General features: G+C 43.2%; 1 protein-coding gene across 2 annotated transcripts in view; it reads left to right on the top strand.

The window, feature by feature from the left end:
* STAT1 (signal transducer and activator of transcription 1) overlaps nucleotides 1–27,340 on the top strand; it is a 1,010,933-nt gene that overhangs the window by 145,788 nt on the left and 837,805 nt on the right. For both annotated transcript variants that reach the window (XM_075829995.1, XM_075829994.1), the window contains exon 3: nucleotides 2,991–3,135. In XM_075829995.1, coding sequence (XP_075686110.1) covers nucleotides 2,991–3,135 — 145 coding nt within the window. The remainder of the gene's footprint in view (nucleotides 1–2,990; nucleotides 3,136–27,340) is intronic.

The raw sequence follows: 27,340 nt of genomic DNA, 5'->3' as shown, positions 1-27,340 counted from the left end.
ATTTTAACTCTATATGGTAAATATAAGCACTTTTGTAATACACAAAATATTGTACTGCTTCAGCACTGCAGCTTTTAAGTATCCACTTTACATAGGAGCTGCATAACAAAGTTGTAAGATGATTTCGTCAGTGAACTATACTGACAGCTCGACAGACAGTGTCTCCTGTATAATAATAATATTTATATATCGCCAACATATTCCGCAGCACTTTACAATTCAAAGGGAATATGTACAGACCACATTGCATAGTGACAACTAGTTAACAATTCAATAAAGAGGAATGAGGACCCTGCTCGCTTGTCCATACGAAACGGATATGCTGCGTATTTTCCATCTGGAATTGCGGACAGATAATATGCAGCGGAATACAGTAGCAGCATAGTGAGTGAGATTTAACAAATCCCATCCACATGCTGTGTAAAATTTCCAAGCAGAAATTCACCTGTGGTGCGTATTTTTCATACCACAGCATGTCAATTCCTGCTGCGGAAAGATGACTGAATTTCTTCGTTTTTCAGAGGAGATATCACCATCTCCTAGCATTGAAAAAAACGCAGCAAAATCTGCACAATTTTTTGCAGTAAAAAACGCAGGAAATGTTGCTTTTTTTCCACAGGGGAATTTCTGCTACTGTAGTTTCTGTGGAATTGCTTCAGAATTCTGTTATGTGTTGACAAGCCTTATGAGGGGAAATACAAAATGTAAAAATTGCTTTTTTAGTACAATGGTCTAGACATCTTTTCTAAACATATGGTAGTGCACACAAAGCTGCACGAGCTGGTCACCAGCCAGCATCTGTGCGGGACAGTTATGAAGCGCATTATGGTGCAACGAGTGTGGGGTATACTGCTGAATGAAGGGGTCAGGTTCTGATGACTAATGTAATAAGAGGACAAAGGAAAGAAGTCAGATTACTGAATGTGATATGCTTCTGACACATAATCTTAACCCTGAGGGTACATTACACAGAACGGATACGCTGTACACAGATGCCTGAAAGCCGCAGGGAATTGCGGAAGAAAATCTTCACCAAATTGTGGTGCATTTTTTCGTTCTGCATGTCCGCTGCAGAAATCCTGCTGGATTACAACAAAAAAAGTTTTTTTTATACTTAGCCCGGCCGTAGTCATTGGGACCCTCTCTTCGTAGCTCAGCATCCTGGGATAACTGTAGTCGGTGACCGCTGCACCCTTTGATTGGCTGCAGTAGTACCATGGGGTGAAAAGTCATCCCAAGAGGCCGGGGTGCGCTCAGAATAGAGGATTGTGTCGCTAGGACTACGGCAGGGGGTAAGTATCATCTGTTTTTATTCATTTCAAATAAAAAATAGCTATTCTTTTTTCTCTTACTTGCAATTTTTTCCTCTTAGTTGAAAGGTTTTACCTCCCATTGAGTTAAATGCGGAAGTGCTGCAACAGAACAGCAGCGATTCTGCAGTGTAAATTGACATGCTGCGGCTTAAAAAATGCACCACAGGTCAATTTATGAACTGTTTTTCAGCTTATTTTTTCTACTGTGAGTTGATGAGATTTGTTTAAATCTCACCCACACTACTGCTACTGTAATACGCTGCATATGTTCAGCAACGAAATCCATTGCAGAAAAACTGCAGTGTTTACGCCTAGTGTGTTCCTATAATAAGGGTGCAGTCACACGCAGCAGATTTTGTTGCAGAAAATTCTGCCACAGAAAATCAGTTAAATTCATCTGAATGGGGTTGTTTCTGCAACAGGTGTATGGATTTCTGCATGTTCCATTCAGATGAATGGAATTAATTTTCAGTTGCAGAAATTTCTGCAACAAAATATGCCGTGTGAGACTGCACCCTTAGCATTAAAATGTGTGTCAGAAACACGCAGGAGTTTGTCAGGCAAAACTAGGTTCAACCTAGCATTGTTCTGTATCCAGCGGCAGAATCATCAACAGGGGGTGGGCCCTGTTTATGAATCTGGTGCACGCTGCCCTGGGGATAGATTGGTGGAATACTGTTATAGGTCATAAAAGATCTTTGGGTGACATTTAAATTTTATATTTAATTTTTGTATTACAGATTTTCCAAAATCCTGGGCAGCTATAGGAGTTACGGGGAGAGGGAATATAGCCCTGTTTGCCCCTGTCGTGACATTATTTAGAGCCCAGCTGTTCTGTAATGCAAAGGGCACCTGGCGTAAACGTGATCACTGGGTCAATTGGAGGCTGTGGTGATGCTGCTGCTTCTATACAAAGTGCCCATTGAAGGCTGAGTGCGCAAAAACAGAGAACACTTAAGTACTAAAAAAAAAAATGCGTTTGTCTTCTAAATATGGTGTCTGCACCGTGCACCTGGCAAAAACTGTGATTAAACCAAAATGTGTGTATACACAAATTTTAGATTACACTGTATTCATAAAAAGTAGCACTCACCACTTTAAAAAAATAAAAATAAATAATTCAGAACCTTTTGTAACTTACATTAGTATACATTAAAGGGGTTGTCCTGGCACGGGAACGTTTTTTATACTGATGACCTGGATAACAGGATAGATAATCAGTATATGATTGGTGGAGGTCCGACACCCGGACCCTGCACTGATCAGCTGCCTCCGGGCACCAGATGTCCATCCCTGTAGCAGACCGCTCCAGTCAAAGTATAGGTTCCGAGCTGCAATACTGCTATTCAAGTGAAGAGGAGCAGTATTACAGTTCTGGAGCATGGCCCCTATGCAGTGTACGGAGCCATCTGCTTCCGGCACTGAACACTTAAAACAATATATAACAACCGGTGCCTGGAGACAGACGGAGCAACTGATCGATGTGGTGTTGGATGATTGGATCCCCATCGATCATATACTAATAACCTATCTTGTAGATAGGTCAACAGTAAGAAATAATGTCCCGTGCCCGGACAACCCCTTTTAAATAGTAATCTTGGCAGATGTAAGTGTATGTACGGTTCTTCCGTTTAGAAGTAAATATTTCATTTCTAACTAAATATGTTTTTCTTTCAGGGAACATGCCTCATCTAATGTCTCTCTAGCCACAATTCTGTTTCATGGACTTCTATCCCAGTTGGATGATCAGTATAGCAGATTCTCCCTGGAAAGCAACTTCTTGTTGCAGCATAACATCCGGAAAAGCAAACGCAACCTACAGGTACTCTATAGCTTTGTGTTTACCTTTTCACTTTGTAACTGGATAAACAGTAGCTGACTCTTTTAGTGTATTTAGAAGAGACTTTTTTTGTAAAAATAACAAAAACGCTTGGATAATAACATGATTATGAAAATCTCTCCAAAAACCATGATAAAACGAAATAAAAAAGGCATTTCTAAGTACACACTGAGTGAGAGTTACAGGACAAACCACAAATGCACAGAACCTTAGATGTGTGCGTATATATGGCAAATTAAATGTATTCTTGCACATAAAGAATACAAAATATTTTTTTTTACCTTTAATAAATATCGGCAAGAAATCCTTTGTACATGATATGATTTAAAAAAATAAAAATATACACTACCGTTCAAAAGTTTGGGGTCACCCAGACAATTTTGTGTTTTCCATGAAAACTCACACTTATATTTATCAAATGAGTTGCAAAATGACTAGAAAATATAGTCAAGACATTGACAAAGTTAGAAATAATGATTTTTATTTGAAATAATAATTTTCTCCTTCAAACTTTGCTTTCGTCAAAGAATGCTCCATTTGCAGCAATTACAGCATTGCAGACCTTTGGCATTCTAGCTGTTAATTTGCTGAGGTAATCGGGAGAAATTTCACCCCATGCTTCCAGAAGCCCCTCCCACAAGTTGGATTGGCTTGATGGGCACTTCTTGCGTACCATACGGTCAAGCTGCTCCCACAACAGCTGTATGGGGTTGAGATCTGGTGACTGCGCTGGCCACTCCATTACAGATAGAATACCAGCTGCCTGCTTCTTCCCTAAATAGTTCTTGCATAATTTGGAGGTGTGCTTTGGGTCATTGTCCTGTTGTAGGATGAAATTGGCTCCAATGAAGCGCTGTCCACAGGGTATGGCATGGCGTTGCAAAATGGAGTGATAGCCTTCCCTATTCAAAATCCCTTTTACCTTGTACAAATCTCCCACTTTACCAGCACCAAAGCAACCCCAGACCATCACATTACCTCCACCATGCTTGACAGATGGCGTCCGGCACTCTTCCAGCATCTTTACAGTTGTTCTGCGTCTCACAAATGTTCTTCTGTGTGATCCAAACACCTCAAACTTCGATTCGTCTGTCCATAACACTTTTTTCCAATCTTCCTCTGTCCAATGTCTGTGTGCTTTTTCCCATATTAATCTTTTCCTTTTATTAGCCAGTCTCAGATATGGCTTTTTCTTTGCCACTCTGCCCTGAAGGCCAGCATCCCGGAGTCGCCTCTTCACTGTAGACTCCGGGTACTATTTAATGAAGCTGCCAGTTGAGGACCTGTGCGGTGTCTATTTCTCAAACTAGAGACTCTAATGTACTTGTCTTGTTGCTCAGTTGTGCAGCGGGGCCTCCCACTTCTCTTTCTACTCTTTCTACTCTTTCTAGAGCCTGTTTGTGCTGTCCTCTGAAGGGAGTAGTACACACCGTTGTAGGAAATCTGCAGTTTCTTGGCAATTTCTCGCATGGAATAGCCTTCATTTCTAAGAACAAGAATAGACTGTCGAGTTTCACATGAAAGCTCTCTTTTTCTAGTCATTTTGAGAGTTTAATCGAACCCACAAATGTAATGCTCCAGATTCTCAACTAGCTCAAAGGAAGGTCAGTTTTATAGATCCTCTAAACAGCAAAACTGTTTACAGCGGTGCTAACATAATTGCAGAAGGGTTTTCAAGTGTTTTCTAATCATCCATTAGCCTTCTAACACACTTAGCAAACACAATGTACCATTAGAACACTGGAGTGATGCTTGCTGGAAATGGGCCTCTATACACCTATGTAGATATTGCATTAAAAACCAGACGGTTGCAGCTAGAATAGTCATTTACCACATTAACAATGTATAGAGTGTATTTCTGATTAATTTAATGTTATCTTCATTTGAAAAAAACTGTGCTTTTCTTTCAAAAATAAGGAAATTTCTAAGTGACCCTAAACTTTTGAACGGTAGTGTATATATATGTATGTATGTATGTATGCATGTATGTGTGTGTGTGTAAATAAATATATATATGTGTGTGTGTGTATATATATATATATATATATATATATATATATATATATATATATATATATATATATATATATAAATAAAAATATGTGGTGTTATAGGTAAGAGAATCAAAGGTAGGTTATTAGGAGGTCATTTCATAACTCCTTCTGACACAGAAGATACGACTGATTTACATAAGAAATGCAGATCTTTGGCCATCAAAGGATGTCCACTGTCTGACAAATGTTTAATTGGCTCTTTCCTCACCAAGGTGCGAGATGTGCTGATTACGAATTTATCACCAGGGCTTGTATCTGGCCTTAGATAGGATTCTCACCCACAGTGAGAAATAATTGCCCCAAACATCCTGACCAAACATCTAAAGCTTTGAAAATGGAGCCTGTGGTGTGTCTGCCTGTGGACCAGGAGAAACATGTGACAATGGCCTATGTTCAAAGAAAATATGATACATCAAGGCAAACCCCGTCATAATTGATATTTGTAATGACCCACAAAGCTAGTTATGATCAGGGGAAATAGCCCTCATATAAATGTCAAATTCAGATCCCTACACTCAGAGGAACTACCTGGGATTGGCTATTGGCTAAAAACATGGGCCTATTATAGTGGTGTTTGATATTTGCTGGTTGGTAAATGTCTGCACAGGTGAATGCAGGTAATATTATATTTCTAGGGGAATCCTGCAAGGATACATGACCACTTTTATGTGTCTCTATAGAAATACAACTGTGTAATGGGAGGAGTATGCTTCATTATCATATGAACAGCCTCCTCTCAGTGACATCACCAGCCAGTGAACTGGAGGGAAAAACTGGGTTTAAAATGCCATGAGAAATGAGGGTCAGTGTCAGTCTTTTGGGGATCCATATCTCGGTTGGAGTGACTGCCCATATTTTCAGCTGTCCCCACAGCCAGGATATCGCCACTGTACATCACTAAGGTTTTGTTCTGTTTCCTTTTATCCATTTTATTTTCATAAACTGTTTGATTGCATTGTAACTGTATGTATATTTTTTTATCTTTTAATCTGACAACTATTTGCACTATTGTGTATTAAATTTGAAATATTTATAAGTCTCTTCCTTATAGTCTTACAGAACTTAATCTTCCGAAGGTGAAGAACGTTACCTGTATTTTGTGTTCCATTTAGATAATCTGGTATTGTAAAGGGTGTAAGGGAACATAGAGACGTAGGCCCCTATTGCCTAGATAAGTATAGGTGGTGGTAGCATACTGTGATATAAATTATTGGGGTGTTGGAAACCTATGTGAGTAATTTAGCATAATCCTGTCATCTAGAGTAGGTGGGCGTGGATTTATGGGGTAAATTAATAAGCTCAGTAGTGTAATTCACCCCTGTGACGTGACTTGAGATCGGCGATCGGCACAAAATATATATATAGTAGTGTTGCAGCTACTGGACAGTTTCGAGCAACCAGGGAACATGTACAGCAGAGAGGGTTTTCTCTGCTGTTGCTTGGGTGTAAAACCCGGAATAGGGCCTGGTTTGCTGGAGTGTGAAGAAGAAGGGCGTCTTCCACTCCATACAGACAGTCCATGTCTTGGGATGTCTGATGAGCTTAGTTAGGCTTCACCTGATCTTTATTTCAGGTATGTGCAGTTCAAACACGGCTCTCAGTCTGGGGAAGACAGGCATGCTAGCCTGTGAGAGTCACCACTGTGTGAGGTAAAGCTGTGAAGGTTTTGAGGTGCTGGGCACAAGGCTAAGTGTCTTGTAGTGAGGGACACTGAAAGTGTTAGTTAGAGGCTGGATGGCCTAGGGTTTATTTCGTATAGTTTATGTTGTAACACTGCTTTCTGTGGTGAAGACAATAAAGCTAGCTGCGGCTGGTTTAAACCTCTTATTCAAGGAGTTGGAGTGAATTTTCTATGTGTGCCAACCATCTCACCCGGGAGATGGCGATCCTGTGAGCTAAGTGGTCCCCAAGTTGTCACATTATATATATATATATATATATATATATATATATATATATATATATATACAGTGAAGGAAATAAGTATTTTATCCCTTGCTGATTTTGTAAGTCTTCCCACTGTCAAAGACATGAACAGTCTAGAATTTTTAGGCTAGGTTAATTTTACCAGTGAAAGATAGATTATATCTTATTTATTTGCATTGTGCACAGAGAAATAAGTATTTGATCCCTTTGGCAAACAAGACTTAATACTTGGTGGCAAAACCCTTGTTGGCAAGCACAGCAGTCAGACGTTTTTTGTAGTTGATGATGAGGTTTGCACACATGCTAGATGGAATTTTGGCCCACTCCTCTTTGCAGATCATCTGTAAATCATTAAGATTTCGAGGCTGTGGCTTGGCAATTCGGATCTTCAGCTCCCTCCATAAGTTTTCAATGGGATTAAGGTCTGGAGACTGGCTAGGCCACTCCATGACCTTAATGTGCTTCTTTTTGAGCCACTCCTTTGTTGCCTTGGCTGTATGTTTCGGGTCATTGTCGTGCTGGAAGACCCAGCCACGAGCCATTTTTAATGTCCTGGTGGAGGGAAGGAGGTTGTCACTCAGGATTTGACGGTACATGGCTCCATCCATTCTCCCATTGATGCGGTGAAGTAGTCCTGTGCCCTTAGCAGAGAAACACCCCAAAAACATAATGTTTCCACCTCCATGCTTGACAGTGGGGGCGGTGTTCTTTGGGTCATAGGCAGCATTTCTCTTCCTCCAAACACGGCGAGTTGAGTTAATGCCAAAGAGCTCAATTTTAGTCTCATCTGAGCACAGCACCTTCTCCCAATCACTCTCAGAATCATCCAGATGTTCATTTGCAAACTTCAGACGGGCCTGTACATGTGCCTTCTTGAGCAGGGGGACCTTGCGGGCACTGCAGGATTTTAATCCATTACGGCGTAATGTGTTACCAATGGTTTTCTTGGTGACTGTGGTCCCAGCTGCCTTGAGATCATTAACAAGTTCCCCCCATGTAGTTTTTGGCTGAGCTCTCACCTTCCTCAGGATCAAGGATACCCCACGAGGTGAGATTTTGCATGGAGCCCCAGATCGATGTCGATTGACAGTCATTTTGTATGTCTTCCATTTTCTTACTATTGCACCAACAGTTGTCTCCTTCTCACCCAGTGTCTTACTTATGGTTTTGTAGCTCATTCCAGCATTGTGCAGGTCTATGATCTTGTCCCTGACATCCTTAGAAAGCTCTTTGGTCTTGCCCATGTTGTAGAGGTTAGAGTCAGACTGATTAATTGAGTCTGTGGACAGGAGTCTTTTATACAGGTGACCATTTAAGACAGCTGTCTTTAATGCAGGCACCAAGTTGATTTGGAGCGTGTAACTGGTCTGGAGGAGGCTGAAATCTTAATGGTTGGTAGGGGATCAAATACCTATTTCTCTGTGCAGAATGCAAATAAATATATATAATTTTGACTATGCGATTTTCAGTTTTTCTTTTTTATATAATCTATCTCTCACTGGTAAAATTAACCTAGCCTAAAAATTCTAGACTGTTCATGACATTGACAGTGGGCAAACTTACAAAATCAGCAAGGGATCAAATACTTATTTCCTTCACTGTTTATATATATATATATATATATATATATATATATATATATATATATATATATATATATATATATATATATATATATGCACATGTTCTAAAGCCTATGATAAATTAATCCCTCCATGTTTGGACAATCTAAAATATAACGCATGTCACACACACAGAGATAAGTCGGCTAACAATATTATTTGTATGGGGGCCTTCCCACCTACTCTTGATGGCAGATATTAAAGGGTTATTAACATCTTGTACATTAATGACATCTGCTGGACCACATCTGAGACTTGCACCTATCTCTAGAAGGGGGCCCCTGATCCCCGTTCTGCATTCCGCCGTGGGTTCCAGCCAGTGACTTACAAGGTGGCCGTTTTTTCCAGAAGCATCTTCACCTTACAAATTATTTAGGATGGGACGTGTTCCAACTCCTGTCTGTCCACAGTAGGGCTCCTTCCTACATATGTTCTGGGGGTGTCCAATTATTAATAATTTCTCTACTGAAGTACTGGAATTTCTTGAGCTTAACCCCTTCCCGCTCCTGGACGTACTATTAGGTCATGGTAACTGTATCGTTCGCGCTCCATGACCTAATAGTACGTCTCGGGAGTAACGGCCGTTTCGGCCGTCCTCCCGACACATACTGGAGCTGTGACACCTGCTGTCTCGTCCAGCAGCTGTCACAGCTCCTACAGCGGGGACCGATAGGTGTGTCCCCGCTGATTAACCCCTTAAAAGCCGCGTTCAATAGAGATCACGGCTTTTTAGGGGTTAAGCTGCCATTGCTGGCCTGCTACACGATAGCGGCCGGTGATGGTGACTATAGCAACCGGACACCAAACAATGGCGTCCGGCTATGCCATCGACGGAAGCCTGGTGGGTCCTGACAAAGTCAGTGTATTAGAATTGCGATCAGGGCCTCCTGCCCTCAAGTCCCCTAATGGGACAAAGTAATAAAGTAAAAAAAAGATGTGTAAAAATAAGAAAATAAAAGTATTAAAAGTAAAAATCCCCCTTTTTACCTTATCAGTCTTTTATTATTAATAAAAATATATAAACAAACAAATAAACGATACATAATTGATATCGCTGTGTGCGTAACGGCCTGGACTACAAAAGTATTTAGTTATTTATCCCGCACGGTGAACGCCGTAAAAGAAAATAATAATAAACCGTACCACAATCACAATTGTTTGGTCACTTCAACTCCCAAAAAATGGAATAAAAGGAGATCAAAAAGTCGCATGTACCTAAAAATGGTACTGATCGAAACTACAGTTCATTACGCAAAAAATAAGTCCTCGCACGGCTTTATTGATGGAAAAATAAAAAAGTTCTGGCTCTTAGAATAAGGTAACACAAAAAGTGAATGATTTTTTACAAAACTTATTTTATTGTGCAAACGCCATAAGACATAAAAAAAACTATAAACATATGGTATTGCCATAATCGTATCGCCCCGGAAGAATAAAGTGAATATGTCATTTATAGCGCACGGTGAATGCTGTAAAAAAAAAGAATAAAAAAACAATAGTAGAATTGCTGTTTTTTTAGTCACCACGCCCCCTAAAAATAGAATAAAAACTGATCAAAAAGCTTTTGGGGGGTTTCCACTGTTTTGGCACCACAAGACCTCTTCAAACCGGACATGGTGCCTAATAAAAAAGAGGCCTCAAAATTCACTAGGTGCGCCTTTGCTTCGGAGGCCGGTGCTTCAGTCCGTTACCGCACTAGGGCCACATGTGGGATATTTCTCAAAACTAAAGAATCTGGGCAATAAGTATTAAGTTGCGTTTCTCTGATAAAACCTTTTGTGTTATAAAAAAAATGGTATAAAGAGGATTTTCTGACGAAAAAAAATTATTTAAATTTCACCTCTACTTTGCTCTAAATTTCTGTGAAACTTCTAAAGGGTTCATAAACTTTCTAAATGCTGTTGTGAATACTTTGAGGGGTCTAGTTTCTAAAATGGGGTGTTTGATAGGGATTTCTAATATATGGGCCCCTCAAAGCAACTTCAGAACTGAACTGTAACCTAAAAAAATAAATAAATTAGGCAATACTTCGCTTCTTACATTATACTGATAATGAGCCGTGCCCACCCCGAGATGACCCCAGTTTTTACCGTTTGTATAAACAGAGACCCCTATTAGACCGTTTCAGTGCCCGGTTTTCCCAAGCATACACCCCCGAGAAGTGTATTTCTATTGATGAGTCCTTGGTACATTTTAAAGGGAGGGTTCAATTCCGCCATTACCTGCCGGGTAAGAGGGCAAGGTATGGCGTGGATATGTATAAGCTGTGCGAGAGTGCATCAGGTTATACCTACAGATTTAGGATATATGAAGGGAAGGACAGCAGTATTCAGCCCCCAAAATGCCCCCCTAATTGTGTGGGATTTGGTGCACCCACTGCTGGCCCAGGGTCACCACCTCTACCTGGATAATTTATATACCGGCGTGCCACTCTTCAACTGCCTCGCTTCCAGAAGTACTGCGGCATGCGGCACTGCTAGAAGAAATCTGAGAGGCCTCCCTAAGACTCTGCTTGGGCAAACACTCAGAAGGGGTGAGAGCAGGGCACATTCTAGCAGCAACATATTGTGTGTCAAGTACAAGGACAAGAGAGATGTCCTTGTATTGACAACAATACATGGCCACACCAGTACCCATGTACCAGTACGAGGTACCATTACAGAGACCCCCAAACCAGACTGCATCCTGGACTACAATAGGTACATGGGAGGGGTGGACTTGTCAGATCAAGTCCTGAAGCCCTACAGCGCCATGCGGTGTGGTATAAGAAGCTAGCTGTGTACATCATACCGATGGCTTTGTACAATGTGTACGTGCTACGTCGATGTGCAGGCCAGAGGGGAACTTTCCTGGAATTTCAAGAGGTGATTATCAAGAATGTAATCTTTAGGGACCAAGAAGGGGGGGAACACCCTGTACTTCTGGAAGCGAGGCCACACGCATCGTACCAGGGCAACACTTTCCAGGAGAAGTTCCCCAAACTGGCAAGAAGGGAAAAAGTCAAAAGAGGTGCAAAGTCTGCTATAAGAGGGGGATAAGGGAGGACACAATATATCAATGTGACACGTTTCCCGAAAAACCAGAGCTCTGTATGAAAGAGTGTTTTAAAGTTTATCATACATCCCTTGGTTTATAATTTACCCAAATTTTACTTACCCTGATGTACTCCGCACAGCTTATCCCCCCTCGTCTTTCCCCTCTGGGCCCTGCTGTGTGCCCAGGCAGCTGATAACAACCACATGTAGGGTATTGCCGTACCCAGGAGAACCCACATTACAGTTTATGGGGTGTATGTCTCCGGTCAAAATGCTCACTACACCTCTAGATGAATGCCTTAAGGGTGCAGTTTTTAAAACGGGGTCACTTCTTGCTGGTTTCAACTGTACTGGTACCTCAGGGGCTTCTGCATACATGACTTTGCACCAGAAAATCCCCAGTAGGCCAAATGGTGGTCCTTTCCTTCTAAGCCCTCCCATGGGCCCAAACCGCAGTTTATTACCACAAATGGGGTATTGCGGCACTCAGGACAAATTGGGCAACAGAATGGGGTATTTTGTTTCTTGTGAAAATAAGACATTTTTAGCTAAAACTACATATTATTGGAAAAAATTTATTTTGTTTTAATTCCCAGCCCAATTCAAATAAGTTCTGTGAAAAAACTATGGTGTCAAAATGGTCACAACACCCATAAATGAATTCCTTGAGGGGTGTAGTTTCCAAAATGGGGTCCTTTCTGGTTGGTTTCCATTGCTTTGATACCTCTGGGGCTCTGAAAATGCGACATGGCACCCGAAAACCAATCCATCAAAATCTGGACTCCAAATAACAAATAGCGCTCCTTTCCTTCTGAGCCCTCCCATGGGCCCAAACGGCCGTTTATCACCACAAATGGGGTATTGCCGCACTGAGGACAAATTGGGCAACAAAATTTAGTATTTTATTTCTTGTGAAAATAAGAATTTTTGAGCTAAAACGACATTATTGGAAAAAATATTGTTTTTTTAATTCCCAGCCAAATTCAAATAGGTTCTGTGAAGAAACTATGGGGTCTAAATAGTCACATTACCCATAAATGAATTCCTTGAGGGGTGTAGTTTCCAAAATGGGGTCACATCTGGTGGGTTTCCATTGCTTTGATACCTCTGGGGCTCTGCAAATGTGACATGGCACCCGAAAACCAAACCAGCAAAATCTGCACTCCAAAGAACACACAGCGCTCCTTCCCCTCTGAGGCCTCCCATAAGCCCAAACGGCAGTTTATCGCCACAAATGGGGTATTGCTGCACTTAGGAGAAATTGGGCAACAAAATGGGGTATTTTGTTCCCTGTGAAAATAAGAAATTTTGATAAAAAAATGACATTTTATTGGAAAAAAAATCATTTTTTAAATTTCACAGCCCAATTCAAATAGGTGCTGTGAAAAAACTGTGCGGTCAAAATTGTAACAACAACCATTTTAGAATTCCTTGAGGGGTGTAGTTTCCAAAATGGGGTCACTTATGGTGGGTTTCCATTGCTTTGATACCTCTGGTGCTCTGCAAATGTAACATGGCACCCGAAAACCAATTCAGCTTTTCTGGACACCAACAAACACATAGTGCTCCTTTCCTTCTGAGCCCTCCGATGGGCCCAAACGGCAGTTTATCACCACAAATAGGGGTATTGCTGCACTAAGGACAAATTGGGCAACAAAATAGGGTATTTTGTTCCCTGTGAAAATAAGACATTTTGATCACAAATGACATTTTATTGGAAAAAATGACATTTTTTTAATTTCACAGCCCAATTCAAATAGGTGCTGTGAAAAAACTGTGCGGTCAAAAAGGTAACAACAACCATAAATTAATTCCTTGAGGGGTGTAGTTTCCAAAATGGGGTCACTATTGGGGGATTCCTACTGTCTTGGCACATCAACACCTTTTCAAACCTGGCATGCTGCCTAAAATATATTCTAATAAAAAAAAAGAGGCCTCAAAATGCACTAGGTGCTTCCTTGCTTCTAGGGCTTGTGTTTTATTCCACGAGAACACTAGAGCCACATGGGGGACATTTCTAAAAACTGCAGAATCTGGACAATATTTTTTTAGTAGTGTTTCTCTGGTAAAAGCTTCTGTGTTACAGAAAAAAAATTGAATAAAATTGAAATTCAGCAAGAAAAATGAAATTTGCAAATTTCACCTCCACTTTGCTTTAATTCCTGTGAAATGCCTGAAGGGTTAAAAAAATGCTGTTTTGAATACTTTGAGGGGTCTAGTTTTTGAAATTGGGTGTTTTATCAGGGTTTCTAATACATAGGCCCCTCAAAGCCACTTCAGAACTGAAGATGTACCTTAAAAAAAAGTCTTTTGAAATATTCTTAAAAATATGAGAGATTGCTGTTTATGTTCTAAGCGTTGTAACGTCCAAGAAAAATAAAAGATTGTTCAAAAAACGATGCCAATCTAAAGTAGACATATGGGAAATGTGAACTAGTAACTATTTTGGGTGGTATAACTGTCTGTTTTACAAGCAGATGCATTTAAATTCTGAAAAATGCTATTTAAAAAACACTGAATATATCGACCAAATTTTACCACGAACATGAAGCCCAATGTGTCACGAGAAAACAATCTCAGAATCGCTTGGATAGGTTTAAGCATTCAGACGTTATTACCACATAAAGTGAAATATGTCAGATTTGAAAAATGGGCTCTGAGCCTTAAGGCCAAAACTAGGCTGCGTCCTTAAGGGGTTAAAGTATACTAGAACGCAGAACTTGCCTTTTATTATTGGTGGAAGGACTTATACCTACTGTGGCGGTTAGGTCTCTCATGATTCTCCTATTATTTAAAAAATAAAATAAAGTTTAGTGTAAAAAAAATATATATTGTAAGTCAAAAAACCCGCCTTTTCCCTCTAATGTAATGTAAAAAATAAAAAAAATTGGTATCCCCCCGTAAAAGTTCGTACTCTTACAATATAACATTATTTAACCAGCACGGTGAACGCCGTAAAAAATGAAACTGCCAGAATCGCTGTTTTTTGGTTCCTTCATCCCCCACAAAAAAATAAATAAACAGTAAATAAAAAAATAAGCCCTTATACCGCTCAATCGATGGAAAAAATAAAAAGGTTTTGGCTCTTGGAACATGGCGACAAAACACAAATTTTTGTTTGTTTAAATAGTTTTTTTTAACCATTCGTTTCTTTATTGTAAAAGTAGCAAGACTTAAAAAAAACTATATAAATATGGTATCGCTGTAATCGTATTGACCTGCAGAATAAAGTTAACATTTTTTACTGCACGGTGAACGGCGTAAAAACGAAACCCCCCAAAATATTAAGGAATCACTGTTTTTGTCCTTTTCCACCTCACAAAGAATTTTTTTTCCAGCTTTCCAATAAATTATATGATACAATATATGGTGCCGTGAAAAATTACAACGAGTCCCGTAAGAAACAAGCCCTCATACAACTTTATTGATGGAAAAATAAAAAAAAGTTATGGATTTTAGAAGGTGGGGAGGAAAGAGCGAAAATTAAAATCTAAAAAATGGCTGCGGAGGGAAACGGTAAAAACACCATGATAGATTGTTTTATTAAAAAAAAAAATAGTGTTCAAAGGTTTACATAGCCTTTACCTAATCGCACAGGAACAAGAGCGACATGATTGCAGGGTACCGATATGCTAACATGGCAATTGGGGCCCTAAGGACTGACATACAATAATGTTTTTGAGTATTCTAAAGCATTATGCTAGCGATCACAGCTTTAACAGCTTTTAACAGCTTTAACAGCTTTTTGTTCGCCAATCAGTACAACAAAAAGGATAATAAAGCTCAGATCCAGGATCACACACACAATTTTGATGCCGTTTTTGGCCCAGTTTTTTAAGCCAAAACCAGAAGTGAAACTAAACGAAGGAAAGGTATAAGAAAAAACACTGATTAATCTCCTTTCTTTTGTGTTCACTTCTGTGTTTGGCTCAAAACACAGAGCCAAAACTGTGTGTGTGTGTGTGTGTGTGTGCGTACATACGTGCGCGCGTGCTTTCCTAGCCTATAAAAGATTATTTAAAAAAATCCACCCCCCCAAAAAAATAAGCCCATTCTTTTGTTAAAAAATATTGTTTGCTTTAACGCTTATCGTATGTTCACACGCAGTGTTTTCAGACTTAATTAGGCCGTTTTACGCCTGTAAAAACGCCCCTAATACGCCTACAAACACCTGCCCATTGCTTTCAAAGGGTTTTACAGTGTTCTGTTCCCACGAGCCTTCATTTTACGAGTCGCTGTCAAAATACGGCGCGTAAAATGAAGGCTCGTCAAAAGAAGTGCAGGACACTTCTTGGGACATTTTTGGAGCCATTTTTCATAGACTCAATTGAAAACAGCTCCAAAAACGGCCGTAAAAAACGCAGCGAAAACACCGCGAAAAACGCGACTTGCTCAAAAAACTTCTGAAAATCAGGAGCTGTTTTTCCTTGAAAACAGCTCCATATTTTCAAACATTTTTTGTTAAGCGTGTGAACAAACCCTTAAACTTAAAAAACAGCCAATTTTTGTTTTTTCCTACCTGCCTTCCAAAATCATAACTTCTTTTATTTTTTTGTCGACATAGCCATATGAGAGCTTGGTTTTTGTGAGACAAGTTGTAGTTTTTCATGGCACCATTTAATGTACCGTATAATGTACTAGGAAACTGGGAAAAAATTCTTTGTAGGGTAAAATGGGCAAAAGAGAGCGAATACGCCATGTTACTTTGGGTTTTGTTCAAAGTACAAGAGACAACAATGTAAGGTCCTGCCTGGTGAACGCATCATAAACTCCCAACACAAAACAAACAGGCAGGAAAATCTATGTGATATAAAATGGTATAAATGTGATACAATTACGGTGATTGCCAAAAATGTAAATATTGTTTTTGTTTTACAACTTTTATATAAAAAAAATTTATTTGTTGAAACAAAAACATTTTTTGCGTCGCCATATTTAGAGAGCCATAACAATTTTTTTTGGGCGATTTAGCGGTGTGATGGCTTATTTTTTGCGGGGCGAGCTGTAGTTTTTATTGGTACTATTTTGAGGTACGTGCGACTTTTTTTTAAACATTCTTTATTTATGGATATTTTTACAAAACCAAAACAAATCAAGCCAGAAATTGACAGCACTACAGAAAGTATATGTATTCCTCCACCAGAGCCGGCAAGAGGTAACAAAACGAAAACATGAAGTGAAATAAAAAAATAAAACCATCCATATTATACATATGATAATGACATACATTGCAACAGCTTCCTCTGTCTAGCAGAGGAAGAAGTAATAAGGCAGTTACTACACCTGTATATCAGGAATATATGACACTACATTGCACTCAATACTGAAAAGGCAGCCAGGATAGTGGGCATCACGACAGACGGCATCCGAACCGTGATATGCGGTAAGGCACTACTTCCTAACACTTCATCGGATAGAGGATAAAGAGAACAGGCATCCCCAGAGGACTCGCTTTCCCACTATCATGGTGGATCAGGCCCAGTTCCCCTTTTAATTATCCCATAAGGCCTACATGTATAGTAAGTAGGCGTCAGACTCACAGAACTCCTGCCATTCCTGCCAAACCAATCTCCCTGACCGTGGATGTTCATGCTGGGCCTGTGTTGCCTCCTTCATTCTCTGCAGATGTAAAATCTCCTGGAACCATTCAGTAATAGTGGGAACACTATTGGTCTTCCATAGCCATGGAATAACCGTGCGTGCTGCGATCAGCAGAAAGCTAATCAATGTTCTCGTGTATTTTTTGATCACTCCAGGGAGCATGGAAAGAAGCAACACCTCTGGTGTATTGGGCAGCACTTGACCCGTGATTTTCTGTATCAGGTCCACCACTGTAGCCCAAAATGAATTAATTAACGGGCATCCCCACCAAGTATGTAACATCGTACCACCAGCTCCGCTACACCTCCAACAAGTGTCAGGTACTTCCGGGTAAATGGAATGAAGCAGTGCAGGAACCCTATACCAACGTGACAAGATCTTATAGTTAGCTTCCTGGGCCTTGCGAGAGATGGAGAAACTATGGCATAGGGCAAAAGCTTTCGCCCAGTCTGCCGATGTCGGAGGCGAAATAAGCTCTCTATCCCACAGGGGGGGGGGGGGAAGAAACCACACATAGCTGCTTCATCTGTGTTAGATACCTGTGCAAGGACAGCCTCGCCTTGTTAGTATTATAGAAATGTTGCAGCCTTAAGAAATCCCAGCGTCCAACCGATGATCTCTCTGGCTCCAGGACAAGCGCCTCAAAGGCCTTCAGGCCCTGACTCGTCAGAACATGACAAAAGGTCAGTGGTGAAGGTCTAGACGCAAAAGACAAGAAGGTGGGTTGCCTCCCAGGTGGGAAGTCCTCATTATGGGATATTGCCACCAATGGGCCGTCAGGAGGAATTCCTACAGCCAGAGCTCGGTACCGTTTATATATGAGTACCACCTGTCCCGCAACCAAAGGGAGCACAGCGTTTTCTTGCCCCTTAAAGTACCGCACCTGAAGCTATGGAAGAACCGTGAGAGGAACCGGCGCCAATAGATTCTCCAATTTCACCCACAGCTTGGAGTCCGCGTGATGGAACCAATCCAAGATACGCGCGGTCAAAGTAATAGGCCAGACAATCAGGCAGGCCAAGCCCTCCTCTCCGCTTAGTCTTAAAATGGTAGCTTTCGCTATTCTTGGAGGTCTGCCCCGCCAAACAAACCTAGCCAGCGCTTTGTTTAGTTGAAGAAAGAACCCCCTAGGCAAGACACACGGGACCGTCTGGAAGATATACATCAGCCGCGGTAGGATATTCATCTTGATCACATTTATCCTACCCAACCACGAGAAATCCTTGGCTTCCCACTTGTCCAAATCAGCTCTCAGAGTCTGAAGAATAGGTAGAAAATTAAGAGAGTAGGAGTCCGCAAGAGACACAGGTATCCGCACCCCCAAATATTTCAATGAGCCCACCTTCCATGAAAAGGAATAGTTACTGCGCACCTGCTGAGCGTCCGCCCCTGATAAGGATACATTCATAGCCTCGCTCTTAGACATATTCATCTTGTAGTTACTAAAATAGCTATACGTTCGGATGGCTTTCATCAAAGGCGGCAATGTTAGATGTGGGCTAGTAATATAAAACAATAGATCATCCGCAAACGCTGACACCTTGAAGTGCATCTCACCCACCTTAACCCCCCTTTTGTCGGCATTGTTTCGTACAGCTACTAGAAGATGTTCCATCACCACTGCAAATAGCAGTGGGGACAGGGGGCATCTCTGTCTAGTCCCATTACCGATTCGAAATGGGGTCGATAGGGAACCATTAATCCTAACACTGAGGATGATTGTAAAGGGACATGATACGCGTCAGCATTAGTCGACCTACTCCCATCTGACCCAAAGCCGCCTCCAGAAACCCCCAATCCACCCGGTCAAAAGCCTTCTCCGCATCCAGCGACAAGAGCATACAAGGAATGGCACTTTTCGTTACGTGATGAATCAGAGAGAAGGTCTTTAGCGTATTATCTCTAGCTTCGCGTCTGGGTACAAACCCCACTTGATCCGGGTGAATCAGGGATCCCAAAAATCCAGCCAATCTATTCGCTATTAACTTAGCGTACAACTTAGCATCTGTGTTGATGAGAGATATGGGCCTGTAGTTCGCACAATGTTGCGGGTCCCTCCCCCCCTTTGGGATGACCGTGATATGTGCCTATAAAAACAAATCCGGGAATCTCACCTGTTCCGAAATGGAATTAAACGACTCTTGCAAAGGCGGTTCTAAGTCCTCCGCTAGCGATTTATAAAATACTGCCGTATACCCATCAGGCCCTGGACTCTTCCCTGCCGGTAACGCTTTGATAGCCTGCAATAACTCCTCTCCGGTGAACGGTAAATCCAGGCCCAGAGTCTCTTCCGTAGACAACCTAGGCAGCGCAGTGTCCCTAATATACTCGGACAAAGAGAGCAGTGATTTGGGAGGGGCATCACCCAAATTAGGAGCTGGCAGGTTGTAAGCGTGGAATAATACTCACAGAAGGCTGCTGCTATATCCTCCGTCCTAAACGCAAGCTCCCCCGTTACTGTTCGTATCGAGGGTATAAAGGAAGCCGCTCCCCGCTACCGCATCGCCCACGCCAATGCCTTCCCTGCCTTATTGCCCCACTCATAATAATTTTGGGAATATACCTGGCGGAGTCGCGCACTATTCCTGTTCATCAGCAGTTGAGCCTCGTGACGGGTCTTAGTCAGTTCCCGGAGAGTGCGTTCTTGCAGCGACTGTTTATGTTTGGATTCTAGGGACTGCACCCTTACTTGAAGCGCCTGAAGCTTCGCCCCCCCTCTCCTTCTTGATGCGAGCCCCATGCTTGATAAGAATCCCCCTGAGCACACACTTCAATGCCTTCCACTTCACCGTAGGGGCGGTATCATCACTAGCATGATCCCCTTTAAAATTCACCACCGATTGTTTCAACTCTCTCATACACAAGGGGTCCTTCAGCAGGGATTCATTTAGGCGCCAAGTAAAGCCTCTACGACACTGCGGTGAAAAGCGCAGAACACAAGACACCGGAGCGTGGTCAGAGAGAAGCATACTACCAATAGAAGTCTTTTGCAGGAAAGATAATAGACTATGGTGAACCATAACGTAATCTATCCTGCTGTAGGAGTTATGTGCAAACGAGTAGAAGGTGAAGTCCCTTTCATCAGGATGAGTCAACCGCCACGCATCACAAAGCTGCATATCTCTAAGCCTCTTCCTCAATTTGTTCAACTTATTATATGCTAGGGACGTCCGTCCAGATGACGTATCAAGCAAAGGATTAATGGCCAGATTGAAGTCCCCACATAGGATAGGTGCTCCTGCCGAAAAAGAGCTCAGCTCTTCCAACATCTTCAGAAAAAAAGAAACTTGGTTAGTATTAGGGGCATAGATATTGGCTACCGTGACCTTGCGGACCCCCACTTCACATTTCATAAAAATTAATCTTGCCTCAGAATCCATATAGGTATCTATCACCCTACCCTGAAAGGATTTATGCAGGAAAATAGAAACCCCCCTAGTCTTGCCATTCGAATTACTGCAGTGGTATCCCACCGGGTAGTATTTATTTCGAATAAGCGGAATCTGATCTGCCCTGAAGTGAGTCTCCTGAACACACAGCAACTGAATCCTCTGTTTATGTGAAGCATACAAGATCTGAGACCTCTTTTCCGGAACATTAAATCCCTTCACATTCAGGGATGAAATGGTAAATTCAGCCATTATCTCTATACTCAAAAGGAGCAAAGCTACATTTATAACACAAAATACTCGTGTTCTCCAGCCGCTGCCGCCACACCCACCATCCCTTCCAGGACATTAAATACATTACAGATATTCCAAGCAAACATTGCATTACCATAGCAGAGCATCAATCGCATAGCATGGAGACAAAAAAAAAAGAAAAAGAAAAAACAGACATAAGACAGGTAAAACATCCTGTCGCTACAAAGTACTATATTGTGCCTCCAAGCACCTATATCACTGGTTAGAACCAGCCCAGTCTCAGCGATATTCCTATGTGGGGGTCACAGAGGACTACCGTCAAGCAGTACACTACTACTGGTTACAGAAAGTGAAGAGAACAGATTAAGCTCCACAGCCTTTAATATCAACATCTGCTAAACCATTTACTCGAAGGGACAGACCTAAGATATGTGGGTATAAACAAACTACAGGGTCTATAAATGCTTCATTTAAACCCACCACGGGACCTTTCTAACCTCCCCAGAACCAAATCTAAACAGTTTACCCAAACTAGATCTCTACATCAACCCAACAGGAAATATTAACTGGTTTTATCACAGACTCACAAATTTGATGAGCTCGAGTATCTCTGCATGAGTGTCCACCTGTAAAGCAAAGGGATTAAAGAAAAAACCGATAAAACATCAACGCTCCAGAAATCTTGCAGGGGATGTTCTTTGTCGCCACCGCGGTCTCTGCGGCAATGGTGAGCCCGATCTCTCCCTCTGACCAGTCGCGGGCCTCCCAGTAGGGGGTGCTCCCGGCTCCTGCAAAGTGTCCATTTGGAAAGTCTACCAGTCCGGCAGTGAAAGGATAGGCAACCCAAGGGCCTTTAGAAATCCCGGGAGTACCGCGTGAGTGTACAGCGAGACAGTCCTGTCCTCCACACGCACATGTAGGGCAAATGGAAATCCCCAGCGATACGTTATCCCTCGCTGTTGCAGCACGGAAAGCAAAGGGCGCAGCAGCCCCCGTTGTCGAAGGGTGCGTCTCACTAAATCAGGAAACAGGAGCAGTTTAGCACCGTCAAAATCGATCTCGGCCTTTAATCTAGCCTTCTGCATGATCTGCTCTTTCAGGCCGTAATAGTGAATATGGCAAATGACATCCCTCGGTCTAGCAGCATCAGTACTCTTCGGACGCAGTGCCCTATGGGCTCTATCTTTTTCTATATAGGTGTCCACGGGCCGGTGAAGTAAGGTGTTAAAAATTCCGGTCAGCGTTGGTATTAAGTCAGCCGTTCTAGTAGCCTCCGGCAAACCTCTCAGATGGATATTATTCCTCCTATTCCTGTTTTCCAGGTCGTCCAGTTGCCCTTGCATTTGTCGCTGCTGTGAGCCTGAGGCTCTCTGCGCCTCAGTAAGCTGTTGTATAGACGTAGACACAGAGTCTTTCCAGGATTCCAATGCACTTACTTTAGCCCTTAGGGCTGATACTTCCGACTGGACCACGTGCAGGTCTCGGCGCCACGCCACTTTTAAATCGGCCGCCATCTCCATGTCCCTTTTAGAAGGTAAAAGCGCCAGCAAAGCCTGTAATTCTGGATGGCCTCTGAGCGTCTGGGCTGCTCTGTCCGGAGTCCCCCTGAGTCTCTGTCGTCTGCAGGTTACAGGGGGTACCACCCCTCCTTCCGAGGAGCTCGCTTCTCCGTCCTCTTCCCCTAGATCTACCTGAGCCCGGTCATGGCTCCGTTCCGGTATCACCCCCAGTGCGGCCCGCGGGACCACCTCTCCCCTGTCTCGTCCCATGAACTGCGTCTGAGAGCAGGCTGCCGCACTGCCTCTCTCTTCCCCAGCGCCATCTGCCTGTGCCCCTGCATCATTCCGGTCCCGGTCGCCACAAGGTGCCAGCAGTAGCAGGTACGTGACCTCCCCTGCTGGTACTGTTCCTGCCCGGCCATTCCTCCTCACGCTCCTCTGTCCCCTGTGACAGCCCCCTCCTCCATCTCACTTCAGGCTCCACTGATCCACAACTGGGGGAGCGTCCGGCTTCGTCCAGCACAGGCTCAGGCAGCGTCTCACCTCGGTCCTGGCCACCGCCATCTTGGCTTCTCCTCGACGTTCCAGCCGACTTGGGTACATGGCCTCCTCTCCTCTCCCGGTCATCTCTCTCTGTCAGGGATTCGGGTGCCCGTGCCGCTTCCCTCTCCACCTCCATAGAAAGCAGCTCTTCCAGATTAGCAGCAAGTCGGGCGGGACTGCACTCCATGCGCCCTGCCGGTGGCTCCCACAGCGGCGGTGTCGCGGCTCCCTCCGAGCTTGAGTCTCCGGCCGCCAGCGGCAGAAAAAAGTTAGAAATCGGGGTGTCCGCACCCCCGTGGGTCTGGGTCCCCTGTGGGGCCTTTTTTACCCATTTAAATGTGCGGTCTGTCCCTTTTTTTGTTCAGGCTGGTGGAGAGCTCCCTGAAGCGCGTCTGCTCTCCAGCTCGTCCAGCCACGCCCCCTCACGTGTGACTTTTTTTGATCACTTTTTATTCCATTTTTTTGGGGGCGCTAAGGTGGCCAAAAAACAGCAGTTTGGGCAATTATTATTATTATTTTTTTTGTTACGGCATTCACCGAGCAGCTTAAACATTACATTGTAATAGTTCAGACTTTTACCGACGCGGAGATACCAGTTATGTTAACTTTTATTTTTTTAACATTACTTTTAGGGAAAAAATGTGAAAATGTTTTTTTTCTTTGAACCTTTTACATTTTTTTGGTGCATTAAAAAAACTTTCCTTGAGGCCGGATTCACACGAGCGTGTGCGTTTTTGAAAGGTCCACAAAAACTCTGTGTGTCATGAGCATATGATGCGTGTCTGCGTGATTTTCGCGCAGCCGCCATCATTATGACACTCAGTTTTTACGTTTGTAAACAGAAAAGCACGCGGTGCTTTTCTGTTTTCATTCATAGTTTTGACTACTGTAGTGCGCATCACGCGCGGCACACGGAAGGGGTTAAACGGACGGAATCAATGGGATCTTTGATTCTGCCAGAAGCAGTGTGGTGTACCTAGCTAAGTATTGTTGACGCAACAATTGAGCCAAAATATATTAGACTGAAATTTGTATTGAGTATGTCAACCGATACCCGCCCTCCAGTGATTTATCCAGTTTCAAATCATGTTTTAACGGTATATCGGAGAGGAATAACACACAGACGCTGCTGGTATGCTCGAAATACTCCTCTGAGGTTTATTGCCAAACTTAATTACAATAATATCATTCAAAGGGGTGGAGGATTGAGGTCAACCAATCAGAGGCAATATGACAATATTTCAAATTCAGCCAATTACAGACATGCGATAGATTCCAAATGCATTATTATAATTCTTCACACATCAGGTTTTGCAGGTGGCCTTATCTTTATTGGCAAGCATACAATAAATTGTTCTATTAAGATGGGGGAGTCATACTCGCATGCATATGTGAGCATGTCTCCTCCACCTATTTCATTCCCTGTTCCTTCTCTCCGAGCTTAATATAGGAACCAAGGTCAAAGATAGCTCAATTGCTGCTCCTCGTATGAGAACAAACAGTTCTGAAATCAAAGGCAACAGATATCTATTTTTTAGCGTGATCTGGTTGAGACCCGGTAGTCGATGCAGAGTCGAAGAGATCCTTCCCTCTTTTTGACAAAGAAGAACCCGGCCCTGGTTCTATATGAAAACCCTCTCCAAATTCTCCTTAATATAGGCGGACATAGACTGAGGCTCTGGCAAGGAGAGAGGGTATACCCTTCCATGGGAAAGGGATGCATCACGAACCAGATCAATAGGGCCGTCGTACACCCGGTGAGGGGGCAGCGTCTCTGCCTCCTTCTTGCTAAAGATATCCGCAAGCTGTGAATAGTGAGAAGGCAATCCTGCCAATGACTGAGACTGGGGAGACTGGGCTGGATGGATCTACCCCAGGCAGTGGTTGGGGCACTCGGAACCCCACTGGAGAACCTCTCCAGAATTCCAGTCCAGAACTGGGGCATGTAGTCGGAGCCAGGGCAGGCCCAGCAGCACAGGGTTGACGGCCTTGGACAAGACAAAAAAATGAGATGAGCTCAGAATGAAGGGCTCTTGGAGGTTCAGTGGTTTGGTCACAGCTACAATAGGGTCAGGTAGAGGCAGTCCATTCACCGAGGCAATGATCAAAGGCCTCTCCAGAGGGGTTGTGGGCAACTGGAGAAGATCCACCAGGTCTCTCCAAATGAAGTTAGCTGAGGATCCAGAGTCCAGATAGGCAGAGACCCGGTGCGTTCTCTCTCCGGAGACTATGGTCACGGGGTGGACAATTTGGAAGAAAGTCCCTCCTCACCCAGGGTTATCTCTTCATCCAATCCTAGGTTCTGGGGCTTCTGGGGGCACAGACGCACAAGATGAGTCCCAAAGTGCGTCTGCTGTGTCTTTCCTGGGTAGACAACTTGAGATGGTCCACCTTCAAAGACTCCTTAGGGGGGCTGATGAGGACAGCAGCAGAAGTTGCTGAAATGCTATAGTGCAGAAGTGAATGGCGTACTCGCCCACGGAAGTGTCTCCCTGGCGAAGGTTCAGCAAGGAGGCGGCTCTCGACGAGACTCGTCCAGGTTCCTCAAATACCATGCAAAATGTCCGTAGGAACCTCTGGAAATCACGGGTCTCTGGTCCTTGTCGTTCCCAGATGGGGTTTACCCATGCTAGGGCCCTGCCAGTGAGAAGAGAGACGAGCAACCGACCCTTGCGGCGTCAGTGGAAAATGCTCTTACATACAGACTGAAGTGGTTCTGGCACTGGTTCAAAAATCCCCTGCAGGTCTTTGTGTCTCGATCATAGCGATGAGGTAGTGGCAGGGAAAACCGGGGATCCGTAATGCCAGGAGGTGTAGTATGAGGAACGGCAGCTTGCATATCCAGCCGATGTGAAATAGTGCTCAATGCCTGGAGGAGTTGGTCCTGTCGAGACCGGAGGTCTGGCATATCCCCCACATCACTAGTGATGTTGTCATGGTCTTGGATTAACCAGCGGGGTCCATAGCCTTAGTGTACTGTCACAATCTTTGGGTATGTGGACCCACTGGACCGTACCGCCGTAGTGGAATAGCAGCTGGCCAAACAGGATACAAAGTGAATGTGTATAGTTCGGATAAAGGTACCTGTGGCAATACAGACAGTAGCGATGATTTAGGCTCAGATGGAACTCTGGCAGCAGGCAGGCAACAGGTGCGGTGAAACACAGCGGGTGTAGCAGGTAACACAACATGACTCCAACTCTGTACAGCACGGAAGCACGGGATACAGGTAGCAGGAACGGGAACACTGGGAACTCGAGTACACTCAAGGGACCATTTGCAGAGACGCGGGTAGGTACAAACAACACTCAGGCAATGAAGGAAGGGGCAGGGTGATCTGGGAGCAATCGGCTCAATCTCACATGTGTGCGCTCTGGCTCTTTAAGGCTGGACTGAGCTCGCGCGTGCACCCTAGTGGTCACTGCGGGACAGGACGGCCGCATGTGCTGGCATCTCTGGAGAGAAGGGCGTCGGTAGGATGAGAAGAGTTCGTGGTCAGCGACCGCGGACGTTACAATAACAAATAAGTATGCAACGTAACTTTTATCTTTTATGCAGACTCAGCTGCTGTAATAATTTATTCCCTCTATACCTACGGACAGCAGCGCATATATTTAGATAAGACACACTCCTTCACACTTTAACCAGCAGCAGTCTGCCTCTTCCTGTCTCCTCACACACACAATCCCTCTTTTCTTCAGACCAATGCTTTTCTGGAATGACTTCAATTTAACCCCATACACAAGACACAAAATTTTTTACACAGTTCTGCTGTTAAGAATGAGAGCATGCAATATACACCGTGTTCCAAATTATTAGGCACATTGGATTTAAGTGTCATAAACATTTAATTATTAGTTTTTCAATTAAACTCATGGATGGTATTGTGTCTTCGGGCTCTTTGGATCATTGTAATCAATCTCCGGCACCTGTGATAATTAGTTTGCCAGGTGTGCCCAATCAAAGGAAAACTACTTAAGAAGGACGTTCCACATTATTAAGCAGGCCACAGGTTTAAAGCAATATGGGAAAGAAAAAGGATCTCTCTGCTGCCGAAAAGCGTGAAATAGTGCAATACCTTGGACAAGGTATGAAAACATTCGATATTTCAAGAAAACGTAAGCGTGATCATCGTACTGTGAAAAGAATTGTGGCTGATTCAGAGCACAGACGGGTTCGTTCAGATAAAGGCATAATGAGGAAGGTTTTTGCCAGACAAATTAATAGGATTAGGAGAGCAGCTGCTAAAATGCCATTGCAAAG

This window comes from Rhinoderma darwinii, chromosome 6 (genome assembly GCF_050947455.1).
Source record: "Rhinoderma darwinii isolate aRhiDar2 chromosome 6, aRhiDar2.hap1, whole genome shotgun sequence".
Taxonomy (NCBI): domain Eukaryota; kingdom Metazoa; phylum Chordata; class Amphibia; order Anura; family Rhinodermatidae; genus Rhinoderma; species Rhinoderma darwinii.
Note: the sequence above shows the minus strand (reverse complement) of the source record. Positions and strands in the feature narration are given on the sequence as shown.